The 19169-nt window shown below is 37.7% G+C and overlaps 1 protein-coding gene across 1 annotated transcript in view; it reads left to right on the top strand.

Moving 5' to 3' along the window:
• LOC107798947 (tripeptidyl-peptidase 2) overlaps positions 1–18769 on the top strand; it is a 36736-nt gene extending 17967 nt beyond the window's left edge. The window contains exons 23-34 of the mRNA XM_075255378.1: positions 547–626; positions 2077–2149; positions 13178–13263; positions 13349–13400; positions 13508–13630; positions 13749–13814; positions 14258–14350; positions 14990–15085; positions 16596–16694; positions 16908–17000; positions 17847–18026; positions 18372–18769. Coding sequence (XP_075111479.1) covers positions 547–626; positions 2077–2149; positions 13178–13263; positions 13349–13400; positions 13508–13630; positions 13749–13814; positions 14258–14350; positions 14990–15085; positions 16596–16694; positions 16908–17000; positions 17847–18026; positions 18372–18530 — 1200 coding nt within the window. The 3' untranslated portion in view covers positions 18531–18769. The remainder of the gene's footprint in view (positions 1–546; positions 627–2076; positions 2150–13177; positions 13264–13348; positions 13401–13507; positions 13631–13748; positions 13815–14257; positions 14351–14989; positions 15086–16595; positions 16695–16907; positions 17001–17846; positions 18027–18371) is intronic.
• Positions 18770–19169: the final 400 nt, after the last annotated feature.

Genomic DNA, 19169 nt, shown 5'->3' with positions numbered 1-19169 from the left:
GAACTCATCAAAAGAAGAAAGAAAATCTCCTTGCAATATTGAATGTAGCTACATAATAAAGCTAAGCTTCTGTGATGTGAAAACTGGAAATAACTGAACCAACTGGCCCAGATAGTCTAAGAAAGCTAGAAACGTCATTGATGGAGGATGGCAAGAAAGCTAGGTGTAAAATTGAGCCAGTTCTAAAGAAAGGGAGTACTTCTGTCATAGCACCTAGCTCATCACAGCCTTAATTCCCTTTCTTCATAAAGCGAAGTTACATATTCAAAGAGCATAATCTACTACATTTGCATAATAGTTAAAAAGTTTTTTAGTGTGCAAAATATTAGTCAAGAATTTAGGACCACAACCGTAAGGCATTGTGCATTAATATTGTTTAACTCAAGAAGTGGAATTGCAAATTTCAATCTACTGCAAAGATTAATAATATTGGATTATTTCACTTGTTTTCTGTGCAGGTAGTATAGTTAAGTTTGTTATCATATTGGATTAGATACATGTAATCTTGACCATACTTGCTTGCTATCCTCTCCTTCTATACTGTAGCGAGTGCATGCTATGGGTGATGTTTATCCAGATTCCGCAAAGCTTCCAAAGGGTGAATACACTATACAGCTATATTTGAGGTATAGTTCTCCAACATTTATTTATTTGATGTGCTGCAAGAGCATGCAGATAATTTTCTCATGCATCTCGTGGCTTACTGTAACTCATTGCCTATTGAAGGCTCTTTCCCCTTTTTGGCCCTGGGAATGAGGTTGTCGGGGCTTATGTTTTGAGATCTTAAAAACTCCATGTCTATACTAGTAAATAAAGCATAGGCATTTGATGAGGTGGCTTGGATGAGGTGGCTTGGATTTGGTTTCCAACTTTTCTTTTGTCTTTATTACCCATGGCTATGTTAGAAAGTTAAGTGTCAGCGTTATAATCCTAAAATCAGTGTGTTAGAAGAATTAAGATGTTTTGTCACACATTGGGCAAATATCACGTGTGTTGTGTCTAACTCCTATAAATAGGTGTTCCTTGTATCCGTGGCAGCAGCTTATCTTCAGAATATCTCTTTGTTCTCTTATTTTCTCATATGGTTGTCCACCAGCAGGCAAAAGTTACTTGACTCTGTACCAGGATCATAGAGGTTGTGAGATAAGAAAGATCAGAGAAGAGAAGAAAAAATACTGATGACCTGATGATAAAATATAGCAGTATTGCTGTAAAATAAAATGTTTGTCCAGTGTGGGACAAGATCCAAAGAGCTCAACTCTTCTTACTCTCAAAGCTCTAACATTCTACACTAACACTTGGCACTCTAATAGGAGTGTTTTCCAATCTCTCTTATTGTAAATGGTTTATAAAGTAAATCTAGGTCGTTTGACTTCTACCTCAGTTGCAACAATAACAAGGTTGTCCAGCACTATCTCAATTAAATAGACATGTCTCCTTGCAGACCATGTCTTATCTGGTATTGTCTTTGTTGCTTTTGTAAGCACATATAAGAATGTTAAGTGCTGATAAATCTGCTGCGACATTCACTTCTGCAGTTCCATGGCCGTGTTCTGGGTTTCCAAGAGTTGTGATTAGTATATAGTAGGTATAGTTATTAGAACAATGGAAGTCTTGCAACTTCAAGCTTTTGTTATGGGTTGCAAATTCCTTCCATTATCAGAATCTGCCCAATATTTCAATTTGTCAAAGGTATATGCTGTTTTATTTTGTTGCCAAAGTTGTCTAAAATGTACATCCATCGCAAACAAATTTGTCAAGGAAATTATTAATGCTTGTTTTTTAATTGGATTGTCTCGCCTTCTGCACAAGTCGCATATGGTAAATGCGATTTATTTTTTGCCTGTGACTCTTCCAACACCAAATTTGGACGCAATATTGAGAAACGTAAACAAATTTTAAGATTTATAATTTTCTTCGAGATAATTACCAATTATTACATTGTAATGTGACATCGATCAATGTTTCTTTTTTGTTGCTATTTGTGTGATGCAACCAGATTGCGCGTGTCAGTAGGCTAGCATGTATATAAGCACAGATTATCCTTCTTACTAGCTCGTGATGTCTGTGGTTCAGGCATGACAATGTACAGTATCTAGAGAAGATGAAGCAATTGGTGTTATTCACTGAAAGAAAATTGGAGGAAAAGGTATGCTGCTGTACTCTTACTGCCGAAATTTGTTTAGTCTGAATGGCTTCAATAGTTGAGAAATGCAGGCAGACATCTTCTTTTAGTTGATGCATTGGTTCTTTCAGTTAATGTAATTGCTGTTTCCTTCTTTACATGGTCAAGATTTTCATGTCTAAAGTCATGAGGTTTGACTTGCTTTTGAAAGTTATCGTGTTTCCTCGCAATAGTCAAGTTGGAAAACCAGCCAACGTACATCTTAACTTTCTACTGTTCTAATGCTCTCTTAACACTCGCGTTAACTATGCCAATGGATTGTTGTGGAGTGGCTATTTCCAATCTGTTTTAACCAAATGGGTTACTCGTGAATCTTGTAGGGTTTTGGAATGAATTTAGAATAAAAGGGTTCACGGTGCTTCTACTAGGGTTTCTGATGCAATCTGGAAACCTGCTACTGTACATTTACGTGTATTTTCTTATTACATTTAATACCATTTATACTGCTTAACGATTAGGTGTATATATATATATATATACATACATATGTATATATATGTGTGTGCGCGTATATACTCTGCCCATTTTAAACATCCAAGTACAGCGTATAATTTTATGAATTGGAAAGCGAGTACTATTAATCACTTAACCTCTTTAATAGGAAGGGCAAAATTGGTAGAGAACATTTTTTTGTCTTGTTTTCAGAAGCGACAGATAATTTGAAATATTCTTATTGGGCTAAAACGACACTTAAAATGAGAGAGGAGTAGTTTGGTAACTAAGAAATCTCCGAGGGTCAGTGGCGCACAGTTCGGAACTCGGTGCATACTGAGCTCGGCCCTCTAATCATTTCCACTTGAATACCAAGCTATTGTCTGCGGTAGGTTTTGAAATATGACGTGTGTGTAACCTTGTAACCCACACGTCACACGCTACGCGTTTACCAATAAGACAGTATTGAGGGTGAGAAAATAATGAGGTATATATATATATATATATACCTTTTTAAGTAGACTTTGAGTGTAACTCAAGCCCAAAAGTTAGGTCGTGAGGTGAGGATTACTCAAGACCACATAAGGAGACAATAACCCCTTTCCTCCACCATTGTGGGACACTTAGACATCTCCCCGCCACCCCTACCCGCCCAGAATTGGACATTTGGAGCGTGAACAATATGACACGAGGGCTCTGTTGCGGAAGCCAAATGTATATAGTGTGAATGAGTCACAACTACTATACCAAAAATTATGACAGCCACCAAATAATAAATAAGACAATAAAGCAACAATAAAAGGAACATCAGAATTTACGAGGTTCGGCCAATTTTGCCTACTTCCTCGGACACAACCAATATTTTATTCCACTCCAAAATACCAGTGAAATAATACTAAAGAGAGAAGACACAAATGCCTTGAGAAGATAAGAAGGCAAATGAGAGGTGTGTATAAATCCTAAACATTAGGCCTTCTTTTATAGGGTGAAGTACCAACCCAATTTATTTCCCAACCGATGTGGGATATTAGCATATTCAACAAATCTCCACCTTGGCAAAATTCCACATCTTCAATTCTCTCTCAATAACAAATTTTGGTTGTGTCTTCATCTTCAATCTTCAGTGTTCAACAATGTTGATCAAATCCAAACAATGTTGAAACTTGACCGCAGTCACCACTTTTGTCAGCATATCAGCAGGATTTTCCTTAATATAAATTTTCTTTACCGTGACTCCACCTTCTTCTATGATTTCTCGTACGAAATGATACCGAACATCAATGTGCTTCGTCCTTGCATGATAAACTTGGTTCTTCGCTAATTGAATAACACTTTGACTATCACAAAAAATTGTGATACTTTTTTGTCCAATACCAAGCTCCTTTAGCAACCCCTGAAGCCAAATTGCCTCCTTCACAGCCTCTGTAATAGCCATGTACTCTGCCTTTGTTGTAGACAAAGCAACTGTTGACTGTAAGGTAGACTTCCAACTAATTGGTGCCTTTGCAAAAGTAAACACATAACCAGTAATTGATCTTCGTTTGTTCAGGTCACCCGCAAAATCAGAGTCACAATATCCAACTACAGATTGATTGCATTTCTGCTCAAAAACTAACCCAACATCTACAGTATTATGAATATACCGTAGAATCCACTTCACAGCTTGCCAATGCTCCTTTCCTGGATTATGCACTGCTAATAACTCCAACAGCTTGTGAAATGTCAGGTCTCGTACAGACCATTGCATACATCAAGCTACCAACAACATTTGCTGCCTTTGACATATACTCTCGTTCAACTTCATCTTTTGGCGACATAGTAGTACTTAGCTTAAAATGGGGAGCAAATGGAGTACTAACTGACTTAGTCTTTTCATCTATGCCAAAACGTTGTAGTACTCTTTTCAAATATTCTTTCTGAGATAAACAGAGTTTCTTTGAACGTCTATCTCTTATTATCTCCATGCCAAGAATTTTCTTTGCCTCACCCAGATCCTTCATCTCGAACTCCTTCTTCAGTTGAATCTTCAACTTATCAATTTCTTCCGAATTCTTGGAAGCTATCAACATATCATCAACATATAGGAGAAGATATATAAAGGAACCATCTTTAAGCTTGCGCAAATACACACAATGATCGTACTTGCTTCTCTTGTACCCTTGCCGCAACATAAACTTGTCAAATCGTTTGTACCATTGTTTAGAAGATTGTTTCAATCCATACAACGATTTTTCAAGTTTGCACACCATATTTTCCTTTCCAGCAACTTTGATTCCTTCTGGCTGAGTCATGTAGATTTCCTCCTCCAAGATTCCATGTAAAAGCGTAGTTTTTACATCCATTTGAACTAGTTCCAAATCCAACTGTGCTACCAAAGCCAACATAATTCTAATGGAGGAATGTTTTACAACTGGAGATAACACTTCATTGTAATCAATTCCCTCCTTTTGAGCATATCCTTTGGCTACCAATCTTGCTTTGTAGCGAACATCTTCTTGGTTAGGAAATCCTTCTTTCTTTGCAAATACCCATTTGCACCCAATTGCTTTCTTTCCCTCCGGGAGATTGGCCAATCTTTATGTATGATTCTGATGAAGGGATTGTATTTCATCATTCATGGCAATCCTCCACGTATCTTCTTCTGAACTTTGGACTGCGTCTTTATAAGTGGTAGGAACATCATCAGCTACAAATGAGGCGGCACAAGCAACCGTCTCTATAAGACTGAACAAGTTTTGTTATTGTCCTTTTTGGCCTGCTAGTTGCAATTGATTCAAGTTGTTGTTGAGGTTCCTGAGTTGGAATCTCCCTCTCTACTGTCTCTTCTTCCAGATGATAATCTTCATTTGTTTCCTCCTCTGCTTCTTGTGTAGGAAAAATAAATTTTCCCTCAAACTCCACCTAATTAGAAGCACCCTCATTTTGTTTGGTATCTTCTGTTACCTTATTTACCATAGCGGATTCATCAAAGGTAACATCCATGCTAAATATTACTTTCTTTGTCATAGGACACCATGAGCGGTATCCTTTGACTCTATAAGTAATCCCCATAAAAATAGCCTTCTTTGCCCTTGGATCCAATTTTGACTCTGTCACATGATAATATGCAGTTGAGCCAAACACGTGCAAAGAGTCATAATCTACAACAGGCTTTCCGTACCATTTTTCAAATGGTGTCTTGCCATCAATAGCAACAGATGGTAAGCGATTAATGAGGTGACATGCATATGTAATTGCCTCAGCCCAAAATTCTTTGCCCAAGCCAGCATTGGACAACATACACCGTACCTTCTCCAGCAAGGTCCGGTTCATACGTTCAGCCACTCCATTCTATTGTGGTGTATGTCTGACAGTGAAGTGTCGGACGATGCCATCATTTTCGCAAACCTTATTGATATGATCATTTTTGGATTCACCTCCATTGTCTGTGTGAATACACTTGATCCTCCTGCCTGTTTGATTCTCCATCATCGTCTTCCATTTGAGAAAAATTCCCAACACTTCATCTTTGCTCTTCATTGTATACACCCCCACTTTTCGGGAAAAATCATCAACAAAGGTTACAAAATAGTGCTTCCCACCTAATGAAAGTGTTTTGGAAGGACCCCAAACATCAGAGTGTACATAATCCAAAATGCCTTTAGTATTATGGATCACTGTACCAAATTTAACCCTTGTCTGTTTCTCTTTGACACAATGCTCGCAAAACTCCTAGTTGCAAATCTTTGCTCCCTTTAACAATCCTTTATCTGATAGAGTTTTCAAGGATTTTCCTCCGGCATGTCCCAAGCGCATGTGCCATAGCCTGGTTGCTTCTGCCTTTTTTTCGTCACTGGATGTTACTGTCGTTGTCCCAATAACTGTACTACCGCGATAACGGTACATGTTATTGTTCTTCTGATTGGCCTTCATTACCACTAGTGCACCGGAGCATACTCTGATCACTCTATTTTCTGCAATGATTTTGAACCCTTTTAATTCCAGGGCTCCCACAGAGATGAGATTTTTCTTCAAACCCGGTACATATCGAACATCTATTAATGTTCTGATCATTCCGTTATGGTTACTTAATCGTATTGAACCAATGCCATATGAGGTAAGAAGGCTGTTATCCGCTGTGTGGACGACTCCATATTCTCCTTCTTGAAAATCCACGAACCAGTCCCTGTTGGGACACATGATAGCTACAAGCCGAGTCCATCAACCATATGTCTGATAATGTTGATGGCTCTGTTGTAACTAGTGAGAAGTCTGAATCATCACCATCAGCTACATTTGAATCCATAATGACCTTTCCATTGTTATGTTTGGCCTTATTCTTCAACTTCGGACAGTCTTTCATCCAGTGCCCCTTTTCTCGACAAAAGGCACATTCATCTTTGCTGGGTCTAGATCTTGACTTGGATCTTCCTTTCTTTGTCCTCGTTTGATTTTGAGGATGACCCCTCATAACCAGTGCTTCTCCTTCTCCGCCCTTCTGTTTTTCTCCCTTTCTTTGTTCATAGCTGTACAAAGCCGAACAAACTTCTTTGAGAGAAATTTCGTCATTTCCATGGAGTAGAGTAATTTTAAGGTGCTCCTACTCATCAGGAAGTGACCCCAACAACATCAAAGCCAAGTCACCATCATCAAAAGTTGCATCCATATTTTGCAAATCTGTGACCAACTTATTGAAACTGGTGATATGTTCATTCATCGTGTTACCAGGAACATAGGTGAAGCGAAACAGTCTCTTCTTCATGTACAATTTATTTTGACTGTTTTTCTTAAAAAAATTATCCTCTAGGGCTTTCCATAGTTTACTTGCAGAAGTTTCCTTTGTGTATGGATATTTCTGCTCTTTAGCAAGGTAGGATCGAATGGTACCACAAGCAACACGGTTGATAATTCTCCAATCTTCTTCTCCAATAACATCTGTTTTTTTTTCTTCAATGACAAGATCTAGCCCTTGTTGAAAAAGGACATCTAGAACCTCGCCTTGCCACATCCCAAAATGTCCTGACCTGTCAAAAATTTTTACCACAAATTTTGCATTTGACACAATTCTTGTCATAAGCGAAGATGCCAATGATGACGTATTGTTGACACTTGATGTAGATTCTTCTTGTTTATTGTCTTCCATCTTTGACACAAATATTATTTAATAGCTGACGACACAAATCAAGATTATTTTCTTTTTGGTGTGGAAGATCAGACTAAGCTGCAACCACAGAGCATACCCAGACAGAACCTTAGCTCAGTTACCAAGATAAATCTTTTCTGATGTGGAAAATCAGACTATGCTGCAACCACAGAGCATACTTAGACAGTACCTTGGCTCTGATACCAATTGTTGCGGAAGCCAAATGTATATAGTGTGAATGAGTCACAACTACTATACCAAAAATTATGACAACCACCAAATAATAAATAAGACAATAAAGCAACAATAAAGAGAAACACCAGAATTTACGAGGTTCGGCCAATTTTGCCTACTTCCTCGGACACAACCAATATTTTATTCCACTCCAAAATACAAGTGAAATAATACTAAAGAGAGAAGATACAAATGCCTTAAGAAGATAAGAAGGCAAATGAGAGGTGTGTATAAATCCTAAACATTAGGCCTTCTTTTATAGGGTGAAGTACCAACCCAATTTACTTCCCAACCGATATGTGGGATATTGACATATTCAACAGGCTCAACATTGGGTAAACCAAGAACAGGAATAATTTTTTTTTTTTTTTTTGAGATGATAACAGTTTTATATATTCAAAAGGCACAAAGGCTGTGCTGGCCATAATTACAGGAGGTTGTACCAAATTATACATCTAAAATTTCTATCCTACTACAGGGATCCTAGAACATCTATTATAGCTTCTGGATCCTCTGTATAATCCTGCTTACACCAAAAATAAAACAACAACAAAGAGTCCATTTTTATCTTCTGAATTGAGCTGCCCTTGTCTTCAAAACACCTTGAGTTCCTTTCTTTCCAAATAGACCACCATATGCAAGCAGGAATTAAATCCCATCTGTTCTTCTGAGCTAAGGGACTACTCCCTTTATTCCAACATGACAACATTTCCTTTGTGTTGTTTGGCATGACCCAGTGTACCCCTGCTAGTGCTAGAAATATATTCCAAACTTGTACTGTCACTGAACAATGTAAGAAAAGGTGATTAATAGTTTCTGCCTCCCTTCCACATAGATGACATCTGGAACAGAGTGGTAGACCCCTTTTCATCAGGTTATCCTCTGTTAAACAGGCCTTTCTAGCTACCAGCCAAACAAAACATGCCACTTTATAAGGAATCTTTACTTTCCAAATATGCTTCCAAGGCCAAAACTCAGTTATAACGTTAGTTTGATTGATTGCTTGATAAGAAGATCTAACAGAGAAACTACCTGACTTGTGTCCCAGCCACCAAACCTTGTCATCATTCCGAGTGACACCTGTGAATTGATTGATTGTGTTGAAGAAGTCTGCAATTCTAATGATTTCCCAATCATTCAATAATCTCCTAAAGGTGAGATTCCACCCTTGGACAGACCAAACTTCATTGATGGTGGCCTTCTGTTGCTGGTTTATAATGAAAATGTCTGGATACATTGTCTTCAAAGGTTGCTGCCCCATCCAATTATCTTCCCAGATGAAGATTTTTTGCCCATTTCCCACTCTATGATTGATTTTATTGCTAAAAATCTGCCACAAATTTCTGATGGTCTTCCAAACACTTAGTCCATAGACATTGTTCACTGCCTTAGTTTTCCAGTGTCCTTCCTCACCATATTTGTCTGTGATTACCCTCCTCCATAATGAGTGTTCTTCATTTGTATATCTCCAGAGCCATTTCATGAGAAGGCTTTGATTTTGTTTCTTTAAATTTTTAACTCCCATGCCACCCTGTTTTTTGCTTAAGGTCAGTTCCATTTAACTAAATTGAACCGTCTTCTAACTTTGTTGCCTTGCCATAGAAAGTTTCTCCTTAAAAAATCTATTCTTTTTTCTATCTTTGCCGGGATAGGAAACAATGACATCATATATGTAGGGAGAGCATCTAACACACTGTTTATAAGCACTAATCTACCTCCTAATGAGAGGTATTGGCTTTTCCACCTAGCAAGCCTCTTCTCACATTTTTCCAGAACTCCACTCCATATATCAATGGATTTACTTTTTGCCCCCAGAGGCATTCCCAGATAAACAGTTGGGAGGGTACGTATTTCACCTCCAAGAATCTCAGCGAACTGCTGAATTTGTTGAGGTTCATTAACTGGATATATTAAACTTTTCCTCCAGTTTATGTGGAGTCCTGATATCCCTTCAAAAATTGTCAAGACCAGTCTTCTTAACATCCTTATCTGATCTGTCTCAGCATCACAAAGAATGATTGCGTCGTCTGCATAAAGGAGATGAGTGATCTCCACACTTCCCCCTTGTCTGTTGCTAACCTTGAATCCCCTGATCCAGTTGTTATGTTGGGCTGTTTGAAGCATATTATTCAGCCCTTCCATAGCAATAATAAATAGTAAAGGAGATAACGGATCCCCCTGTCTTAGACCCCTGTATGATGGAAAGAAACCTTCTGGACTCCCGTTAACCAACACTGAAAATCTTGCTGTGCTTATGCAAAATCTGATCCAGTTAATCCACTTTGTACCAAAACCCATCTTCTTCAACATGTTTGTCAAGAAGTCCCAATTCACATGATCAAATGGCTCTACTTTGTGTAACTCGATCCCAAAAGGTAGCTCATGAGGTGAGGATTACCCAAGATCATATTTCCTCCACCAATAAGCAACACTTACGTACCAAAATTTTTATCACGTTAGCTTCATGAAGAAAAATATAATTATTAAGTTACAGGGATAGAAAACTAGGTTTACGAAAAGTAAATGCAGAAGAATGTTTCTTGGTCTTTCTTTGAGCTTTTACCAGCAATTGCAGTAGTAATAATTATCTCATTATCTTCTATTGTTTAGGCCGTTCAAGCGGCAGAAAGATAATTAGGAATTAGTTCTGATGAATTTGAGACGACTGATTGCTAACCTTATAGGGTAGTAGGTATGATTCATGTATTTCAATTATAGCTGTGTTGTGAGCTCGGGCAGCTCTCAAGGGAAAGTACCTGACATGCTGTCATTTCTAGCTATCTCCAATCAAAGAAAAAAAAGTAGACACCTGGCATGGGGATAATAAGGGAACAAGATGTTGCAGTGGCTAGGGCTAAGAGAGGAGCTGTACGTCTGCATGAGGAATTGAATTGGGCTGTAGGCCTCCAAAAGGGCAAGTCTGATGCTGCAGAAGTTTGTAGAATGAGTCTGTCTGGGACTTTCTATCATATTTGGCTTGAAGAGGAATCAGAGATTTTTCCAAGGGAAGAGCAGAACTCCAGAGAAGATCATAAAGTCTCATCCAAGAGGTCTTTGCCAGAAGAATTTTAAAGCCTAGGCTAGCTGGGAAGCTTAGAAGCCTGAACTTTTACCTTGTCCAGTTTGTTGATTTCAGGTCTTGTTTGGTTTTGGGAAGGATATGGTGATACTGTAGGTCTGGCTTGTTTGTCCAACTGCATTAGGCTGTTTTCTTCCTGCTGTAGTACTTCCAGTTTGGTTAAATAAAATTATATTTACCAAATAAAAAAGAGGATAAAATAGGGGTCATTCGGGGCAGACGAAAAGCAAGAAGCAGTCTTTGCTCGTCTTAAGGTGTAGGTCGGCCCACAACTGCATCTAGCTTCCCCACCATTTCATAAGTTTATACAGATTAGCTTGAACCTATTCCAAATTGTTGTTTCTGTCTATTCATAAATCTGTCATTAATAATGTTGATACTATGAATAACTAGGCCAGCCACATATTTTTGAGTGAAATAATCGATTAAGTTCAGATTAATTTGTTCAAATCTGAAATGTCGAGCACTATCAGTAGTTTGGGCTTGATATGAATTTAGAAGACATAATATTCCCCCCTCCCCTCTCCTCCTCCCCAAAGGTATGTTTCTCTAGAGTTGGACAATATTTATAACTAGAGCTTTTTCGAAGCAAACATACTTTAATGATTTTTGTCTGAATTATTTGGTTTCACCTTTTCTTTTCACTTCATTTATAGTTTTCTCATAACTATGGGTTTACATCAAAGATTTGCCTTGCCCCGAGTCTGTATTCGAGCTTGTACTTGTTTATCTAGTTAAGATAAGTTAACCAATAATATACAGGATATGGTGTGTGCATTTTGCCGACTACATTGTTAATTGACAAAGCAAGCGAGAAATCTACCAAAAGCTTGAACAACATAGAATCACTTTAATGAGTAAGAGCTTTAGGATAAGTAGAAGTAAGATGGAATATATGCACTGCATTAACCGTTATAAGAAGAATGCACTTGAGGTGAGATTAATGGGATTTTGATTTAAGCACAGTATCCAAATGCAGACAATTCAAATATCAAAGCTCAAACATGACAGATGAAAATGTAACACATATAATTAAAATATGTTGACTGAAATGGAGGAGTGCTATGGGAGTGTAATGCGATAGGCATATATGTACTGAAATGAAATGCAAGTTCTATAGGACGGTTTTTAGACCAAAAATGTTACTCCCTCTATTCTAGTTTATTTTATCTTATTTCCTTTGTAGTCTGTTCCAAAAAGAATAATCTCTTTCTAGATTTTGGAACAATTTAACTTATACTTCCTATTTTACCCTTAATAGCAAGTTTTTGTGGTTACACAAATGTTATCATGTTATGACATGTCTAAGACCACAAGTTTCAAACTTCGTGCCTAGTTAAATAGCTTCACATAAATTGAAATGGCGGGAGTATACAGAGTGAACGCTAAGCCTCTAAGTCCATTCTTATCTGGTTAGACACGATTAAACAAGATTAGAAGTAATTGCGTTTTAACAGAAGGTGCAAGTAGTACATAGACATGAGAGAAAGTTGCTTAAGATGGTCTTTTAAATTCTAATGGACCCAAAAGTGCACCAGTCTGTAGGTGTAGGTATAACTATGATGATTGAAGATGTTAAAAGATGACTAGGTAGTGAAAGTTGTCTCAAAAGACTTATTGTCTCGTGTAACCCACGAGAGCTCAGAGGAGAATAGAACTTATCCTTGTATCAATACCAAATGTTTGAGATCAAAGTTTTGTCATTATTGGTACTTATATTAAGTCGATGTATGACAGGAGAGACTATCAGTGTAGGCAAAAGTGGATAATTCCTAACTTAAGGTACCACAGTTCCACCGAAAAAATTAAGTATGGGAATGAAATGGACCCAATATGCTGAATCCGACTAGTTTGAGATTTAGGTGGGTGTGGTTATCTATTTCCTTCAGTTTTCCAATAATAGGAAATTGGGAGTAGGAGATTCATTACTTGGTTTCTTTATTAAACCTTGAGATGTAACACCTAACTAATTACTTGATACACAATGTTTGTATTTGGCATAATTTGAGTTGTGCTTATGAAAGGTGCAGCTTTATTGTTTGTTACCTATAACTAACTCATGAGTCATGCCTATACTGTTTAACACTCTTTTAAGATGTTTGTTTGTTGATGCGTATGTGTGCAGGAGATTGTTCGGTTGAACTTCTATTCTCAACCTGATGGCCCACTCACGGGTGATGGTTCCTTCAAGTCTTCAGATCTAGTTCCAGGGTATGCTCAGTTTGATGTATGGTTATTTTTTTTTTCTCGCTGTTATATCATTATGTGTATTATTTACCATCTTAATATGTTGTAGTGTGAAAGAAGCATTTTATGTGGGTCCTCCGGTGAAGGACAAGCTCCCAAAGGTTTGTCCTACCACATTTCTGTTCTGTTGCTTAAAACAAGGCTTTGATGTTTGAACTGTAATCTTGTGTGTCCTTGTCATTGTATGATTTATACCATCTACTTGCAGAATTCCCCTGAAGGATCTGTATTGTTTGGCCGAATTTCATATGGAAAGCTTGTGTATAAAGATAGTGAAGAGGGAAAAAATCCTGCATCGTATCAAATATCTTATCTTGTGCCACCAATTAAGGTTTTCCCTTGTATCCTCCAGTTTGGATTTCCCCTTCTGTAATGCACATGTAATCTCTTTCCATATCAGATTCTGTGTTTGGTCCTTCTTGATTTACTGAACCATATTTTTATTACAGCTCGATGAAAACAAAGGAAAAAGTTCGACTGACCCCAAGACCGTCTCAGAAAGACTAGAAGAACAGGTATTCATACGTGGATTGTCAAATTGTTGCAAGTTGATTGTTTAAGTGTTCATATATTGGGTCATTCTGCTGAACACTTCTCATTGAGTGAAGTCATCTCTGTTTATGTTTTGCCAGTTCTTGTTTCATCTATTGTTTTTCCTTTTTCATGGAGTTATACACAAATTCAGATGCATGCAATATCTGGTCAGATATTTCATCTACTGAGTTGTTATATAGCCTTTTTTCTTCTCTCTAGAAAGATAAATATTACACCACCATACTGGGAGGGGAAACAGAGGTTGTTCTGATATCTAACTTGAGTTAGGGTGTACCAGCTGCTTCAGCTTTACAACTGTTTGTTTCCTGGGTGGTTGCTTTTAAAAAATCTCTCTCTAGTTTCGATCATTTACTTTCTCTAGTACTTTGACATGCCTTAAAGTAGCTCTCCTTTGGCCAATCAGGTCCGCGATGCTAAAATAAAGGTTCTTGCTAGCTTGAATCAAGACTCTGATGAGGAACGTGCAGAATGGAAGAAGTTATCTCTGTTGCTTAAGGTAATTGTTCAATTGTTCTAACAAGGTGAGAATAAGTGAACTTGTAAACTTGATATGGAATGAATCATTTGACAATTGAATTACTAACTCAGAGTAGGTTATGCAAAGCCCATCTCTACCCACTGAAAGCTTCTGAGCTTTTGACTTGCACTGTTCTGAAGTTTCTAGAACTAAAAACTCTGCATTATTTCACATTGGACAAAAAAGGACTATGTTAGATGCTTTGAGATTGAGATGATTCTACTTGAGGAAGTCTCAGGCCCCTGCTCTTCTGGTGCAAGCAACAGTGTGCAAAAGGGGTTGATGAGGTTCACAGCCAGATCTCTGCCAACTTTCATGTTGGTTTGGCCTTTTCCTCTTGTGTCAGACATCTGATTTTAGGTTACATATTTTCTCTTGTACCATCTTTGGGCTGCCTCTTCCTATTATTTAATGGGAATCTCTTAGCTTTATATCTCCAATAATAAAAAGGGTGTTTGCTGTTGACATGTGACAGTTCGACCTTTGGTCTTATTTTAAGACTTCTGTAGATTCCCTATTACCATTCCTTCGCTCTGATCTTTACTTCTTGCTTCATTTATTTACATGCTCACCAGGTATTACATTATTTTCCTTTTTCTGGTATCAATTAATTTGCAGTCAGAGTACCCCAAATACACTACTTTGCTTGCTAAAATATTGGAAGGCTTGCTTTCTCGGAACAATGTTGAAGACAAAATCCATCATTACACAGAGGTAAACATAGTGTTAAACTGTACACCTCAACTTGCTCTTTCTTGGGCCATGTGGCTGGTTAGCCAATATAAATCTATTTAATATAAATGGTTACTTGATCCTTTGAGTGTGTAGCCTCGCTTGTTCCTGATTTTCCATTTGGTACGGAGGATAATATTTTCCAGTAAATTGTTCCGGAAAATTAGTTATTTTATGGTGTTTGATTGCTAAAACAATATTTTCCAAGCAAAATATTTTCAACCGGAAGGGGAAAAACGTCTTCCCTTTTGAGCTGAAGTCATTTTCCTTCATGATTATTTCAATCACTAACTTGTTATCATTGCTCCAACCAATAATTAAAAATTATTGTAATCTTTAATATTTAAAATTTCATCAAAATACTTTCTGATTTGCTGACATCTTTTATCAATCTTTGATGAGTATTCTTTTTCCGTTTTTTCGGAAATTTTTTCATCACGTCTCCCATTTGCCGAGTCGAGCTATCACCTCGAATGGAATAGATATACACAGCCCTCTACCCCCTACTATAATCAGCTTTCTGGAGACAAGACACCTCCCACTGCTTTGTCAATCACAACCATCTTGTCTATTCTATTCCCGAAAGCATGTAGACAGAAGGCCTTTTTTCCGGACTGTCTTGTTTTCAGACTCACCAGCTAAACACCGGATAGCATTTTCCAGGAAACAAAATGACTTGTTTCCCGGAAAATAATTTCTGCAAAATGTTATCCATTGCACCTGTTATGGTCTTATTTTTCTTTGAAATTTGAATGATCAACCTCTTACAAACTACTTGTAGTTTGTTCATTTGAGACACTAGAAGTTTCAAAGATAGGAAGAACAATTAAGCTTACAACTAATATATACGCATCTGTAATAAAAGTGTCTGGTTATCTGCATTATATGGCTATGATCAGGATATGCTCAAAAGGACCTTGTAATTCCCTGCCCACAAAAAAATCAAGGAAAAAAAAAACAAGAAGCGATTGAGCTTAGTCTGAATTTGCTTTCTGGTCGACAATTTAACTGTGAATCGCTGTTGAGATCTGGCTCTACGATTTCCCTATTAACGGAGTTGGTAACAAAAAAAGAGTAATTACTGATACTCGTACAAGGTGTTAAGGTCTTGCTACCACTTTGGTTGTATATGATTTCATCTTCACCTTCTATTTGAGCCGGGTAAGAGTATATAAGTAGATAAGAAACTTCGGATGTCCAATAATGTTGCTGGGGTGCAAGTGCTATAATTGGAGGTGTTTGAAAGGTTAAAAAGACTGTAAAGAAAAGAGTTGAAAATCGAGCTCCATAGAATCAACTTTTTTGGGGAAGTGTGCTTTTCATTTGGGGAGAAAAGTAGTCGGTTTCTTTTGGATGACAGAAAAAGAAGTAGGTTAAACAAATCGGTGGCATCATATTGCTTGGATGGGCAGCAAATATGTATTAATTTTATCTTTCCATATAATCTATGTTATCATGGATTTCATGATTCCAAGGCTTGTGTTTTCTTCAGATTATCAGTGCAGCAGACGAGGTTGTGACTAGCATTGATAGAGATGAATTGGCCAAGTACTGTGCCCTCAAAAGTGATCCTGAAGACGAGGCTGCAGAAGTCAGTGTTTATCTTTTCGCGTTTATACTTGCACATATTCAATTGAAACAAAAATATCTGGTAGTCATATCAGTTAACATTGTTTGTGCTTCCTTTTTTTTTTTCCTTTGACTAACTAAAAAGATAGGTCTCCTGGATTTGTCCTTAAATCTCAGCACAGCAGTTTTTCACCCCTAGAAACTAGTCTTCACAACAGTTTACTCCATTTGGCAGAAAATGAAGAAGAAGATGGAGACAACCCGTGACCAGTTAACTGAAGCACTCTACCAGAAGGGATTGGCTTTGGCAGAGATTGAAGCATTGAAGGTAAACACTCTTTTAATGGAGCCCTGGACATCCTATCCTGCTCTTTAATGCTGACAAGTGGGATGATTGCTAGGGCAATAAGCAATAGAGATTGTCCTCGGAATGAAAACTTCCTATGTTTAAAAAGTATAATTTTTAGATGTTCTGGAACTTAAAATAAAAGTAGGCTATTAAACACTTGGCCAAACAAACGAGAAATAAATACTAAAAGAATAAGCGGGCGGAATCGGTTTGTTCATTTTGTATAGCTCCTGCCCCGTACTAGCACATTTCATATCTACCATTATCTGCTAGAGTCGATTGACATGGATTTATTCGATATGTTTAAACATTAGTTTGTCTTTGTGGTGGCAAAATTACACAGCAGGTGAGCTTCTAACAAAGGTGTCGTCTATTGCTTGTTTAAAATTATTTCCAAATCCCTTCTTCGGCCTGAGTTTAGACCATGACTGTAGGAATTTCTGTAAGGCTCTGCTACTCCAGGAGCCCTAAAATGTTTAAGAAAATAGGAAAGTTGACTTGATTCTACCAAATAGAACAAATGTAGGAATAAGCATTGGTGGGATGAAAACTATGATTTCAGGAATAAGAAACCAAGTGGATGGCAAGCTGAATTTTCTTATTTCTGTTTTCCTGGGCCCGAGTATGATTAGTAGATAGTTCTGTGATTTCAAGTACGTTTATCATATTTACTTAGTCTGACAAGGGATGATTACCTTGTAGTATCATCGACTGGTCTTCCTCTTCTGCATTCAGTTATCACTGATTATGCATGACAACTGCTGCATGAAGAGCTCGGGTATTCATTTATTTAGTGCCTAATGGTGATAATGGTTTTTGTGGCAGGGTGACAACAATGTGGATAAGGCAGATAGCCAGGCTGCATCAGAATCTGATGTTACTTCCGATATGTTTGAAGAGAACTTCAAAGAGCTAAAGAAATGGGTGGATGTGAAGTCTTCTAAATATGGTGTCCTTTCTGTTTACCGTGAGAGGCATCATGGAAGACTTGGAACTGCACTTAAGGTACTGCTACTTCTGGGCATTTTGTCAATGCAGCAGGTTATAAATTATGCATGAGTTATATTGTTTTGTATGGTAATTCTTAACCAGGATGTCATTCAAACACCAATTCGAAGTTTAATATTGTATGGTCATATTAAATTCTTGCACTATGTATTCATTTTTTTTTTCTTGGGGAGATGGTGGGAATTCTCTGTCATTCTTGCTCGCTTTAACGGTATTTATTGGACTTGAATGCGTGCATTTCTATAACACTTGGCTGCTCTACACTTGTTCGCTTGTGTCATTACAACTACTATGAGGTGTTGTTAAAAAAAATTGAGATTGTTTGCTGACTTGTTACATCAGGTTTTAATCGACATGATACAAGATGATGCTGATCCACCTAAGAAGAAGCTTTATGAACTAAAGCTCTCTCTGCTCGATCAGATAGGATGGAGCCACTTGGTGGTATATGAGAAACAGTGGATGCAAGTACGATTTCCATCGTCTCTACCACTTTTTTAGTTCTTGTTCTGTGTAACACATTCATATTGAGTAGAATAGGGAGACTAGAGATGTGAACGGAGTTCTGCATGAAAAACAGGAATATGCACGGTCGAATAAAAGATCTCTTTCTTTTCTATTTTTTTTTCCAGTTCAATACTACCTTCAACGAAAGTCTAAACCAAGTACTGTAAAATCTAAATTGTGTATCGCGGTGCTCTGACAACACGCGGCCTCTATCGGAAATAACTTCTATTGCATATCTGCATTCTTGACACTTCTGCGGATCCTATATATTTGAATAGTGCGGCAGGAACGTCTAGGAGTGTATGGCTGGAACTGGCTAACAGAAGTGGAAGATGATGTGAGGATTTGAACCGTTAACTTGGCATATTTTATTGAATTGATTTTGCAAGTTCCTGTCGGTTTATGGTTCTCGTACATTCAACAACATTCTGAATACGGGTATGTAATCGGATTTCTAGCTTGAGATTTCTCATGCCATTTATTTGGTCTAAAGATAGGCCTTAGATGCTAGTGCTACTCATGTTTTGGGAGCCATATGGTGCTGCTCGTTCAGTTGAAGTCTCCCTACCTGACCTTGTATCGCTTTTCTATTTGATTGTGAGGGAATTCATCATTAGGATTGGCAGAACAAAG

This window comes from Nicotiana tabacum, chromosome 6 (assembly GCF_000715075.1).
Source record: "Nicotiana tabacum cultivar K326 chromosome 6, ASM71507v2, whole genome shotgun sequence".
Lineage (NCBI taxonomy): Eukaryota > Viridiplantae > Streptophyta > Magnoliopsida > Solanales > Solanaceae > Nicotiana > Nicotiana tabacum.
The sequence above is the reverse complement of the archived record's forward strand: the minus strand, read 5'-3'. Positions and strand labels throughout refer to the sequence as shown.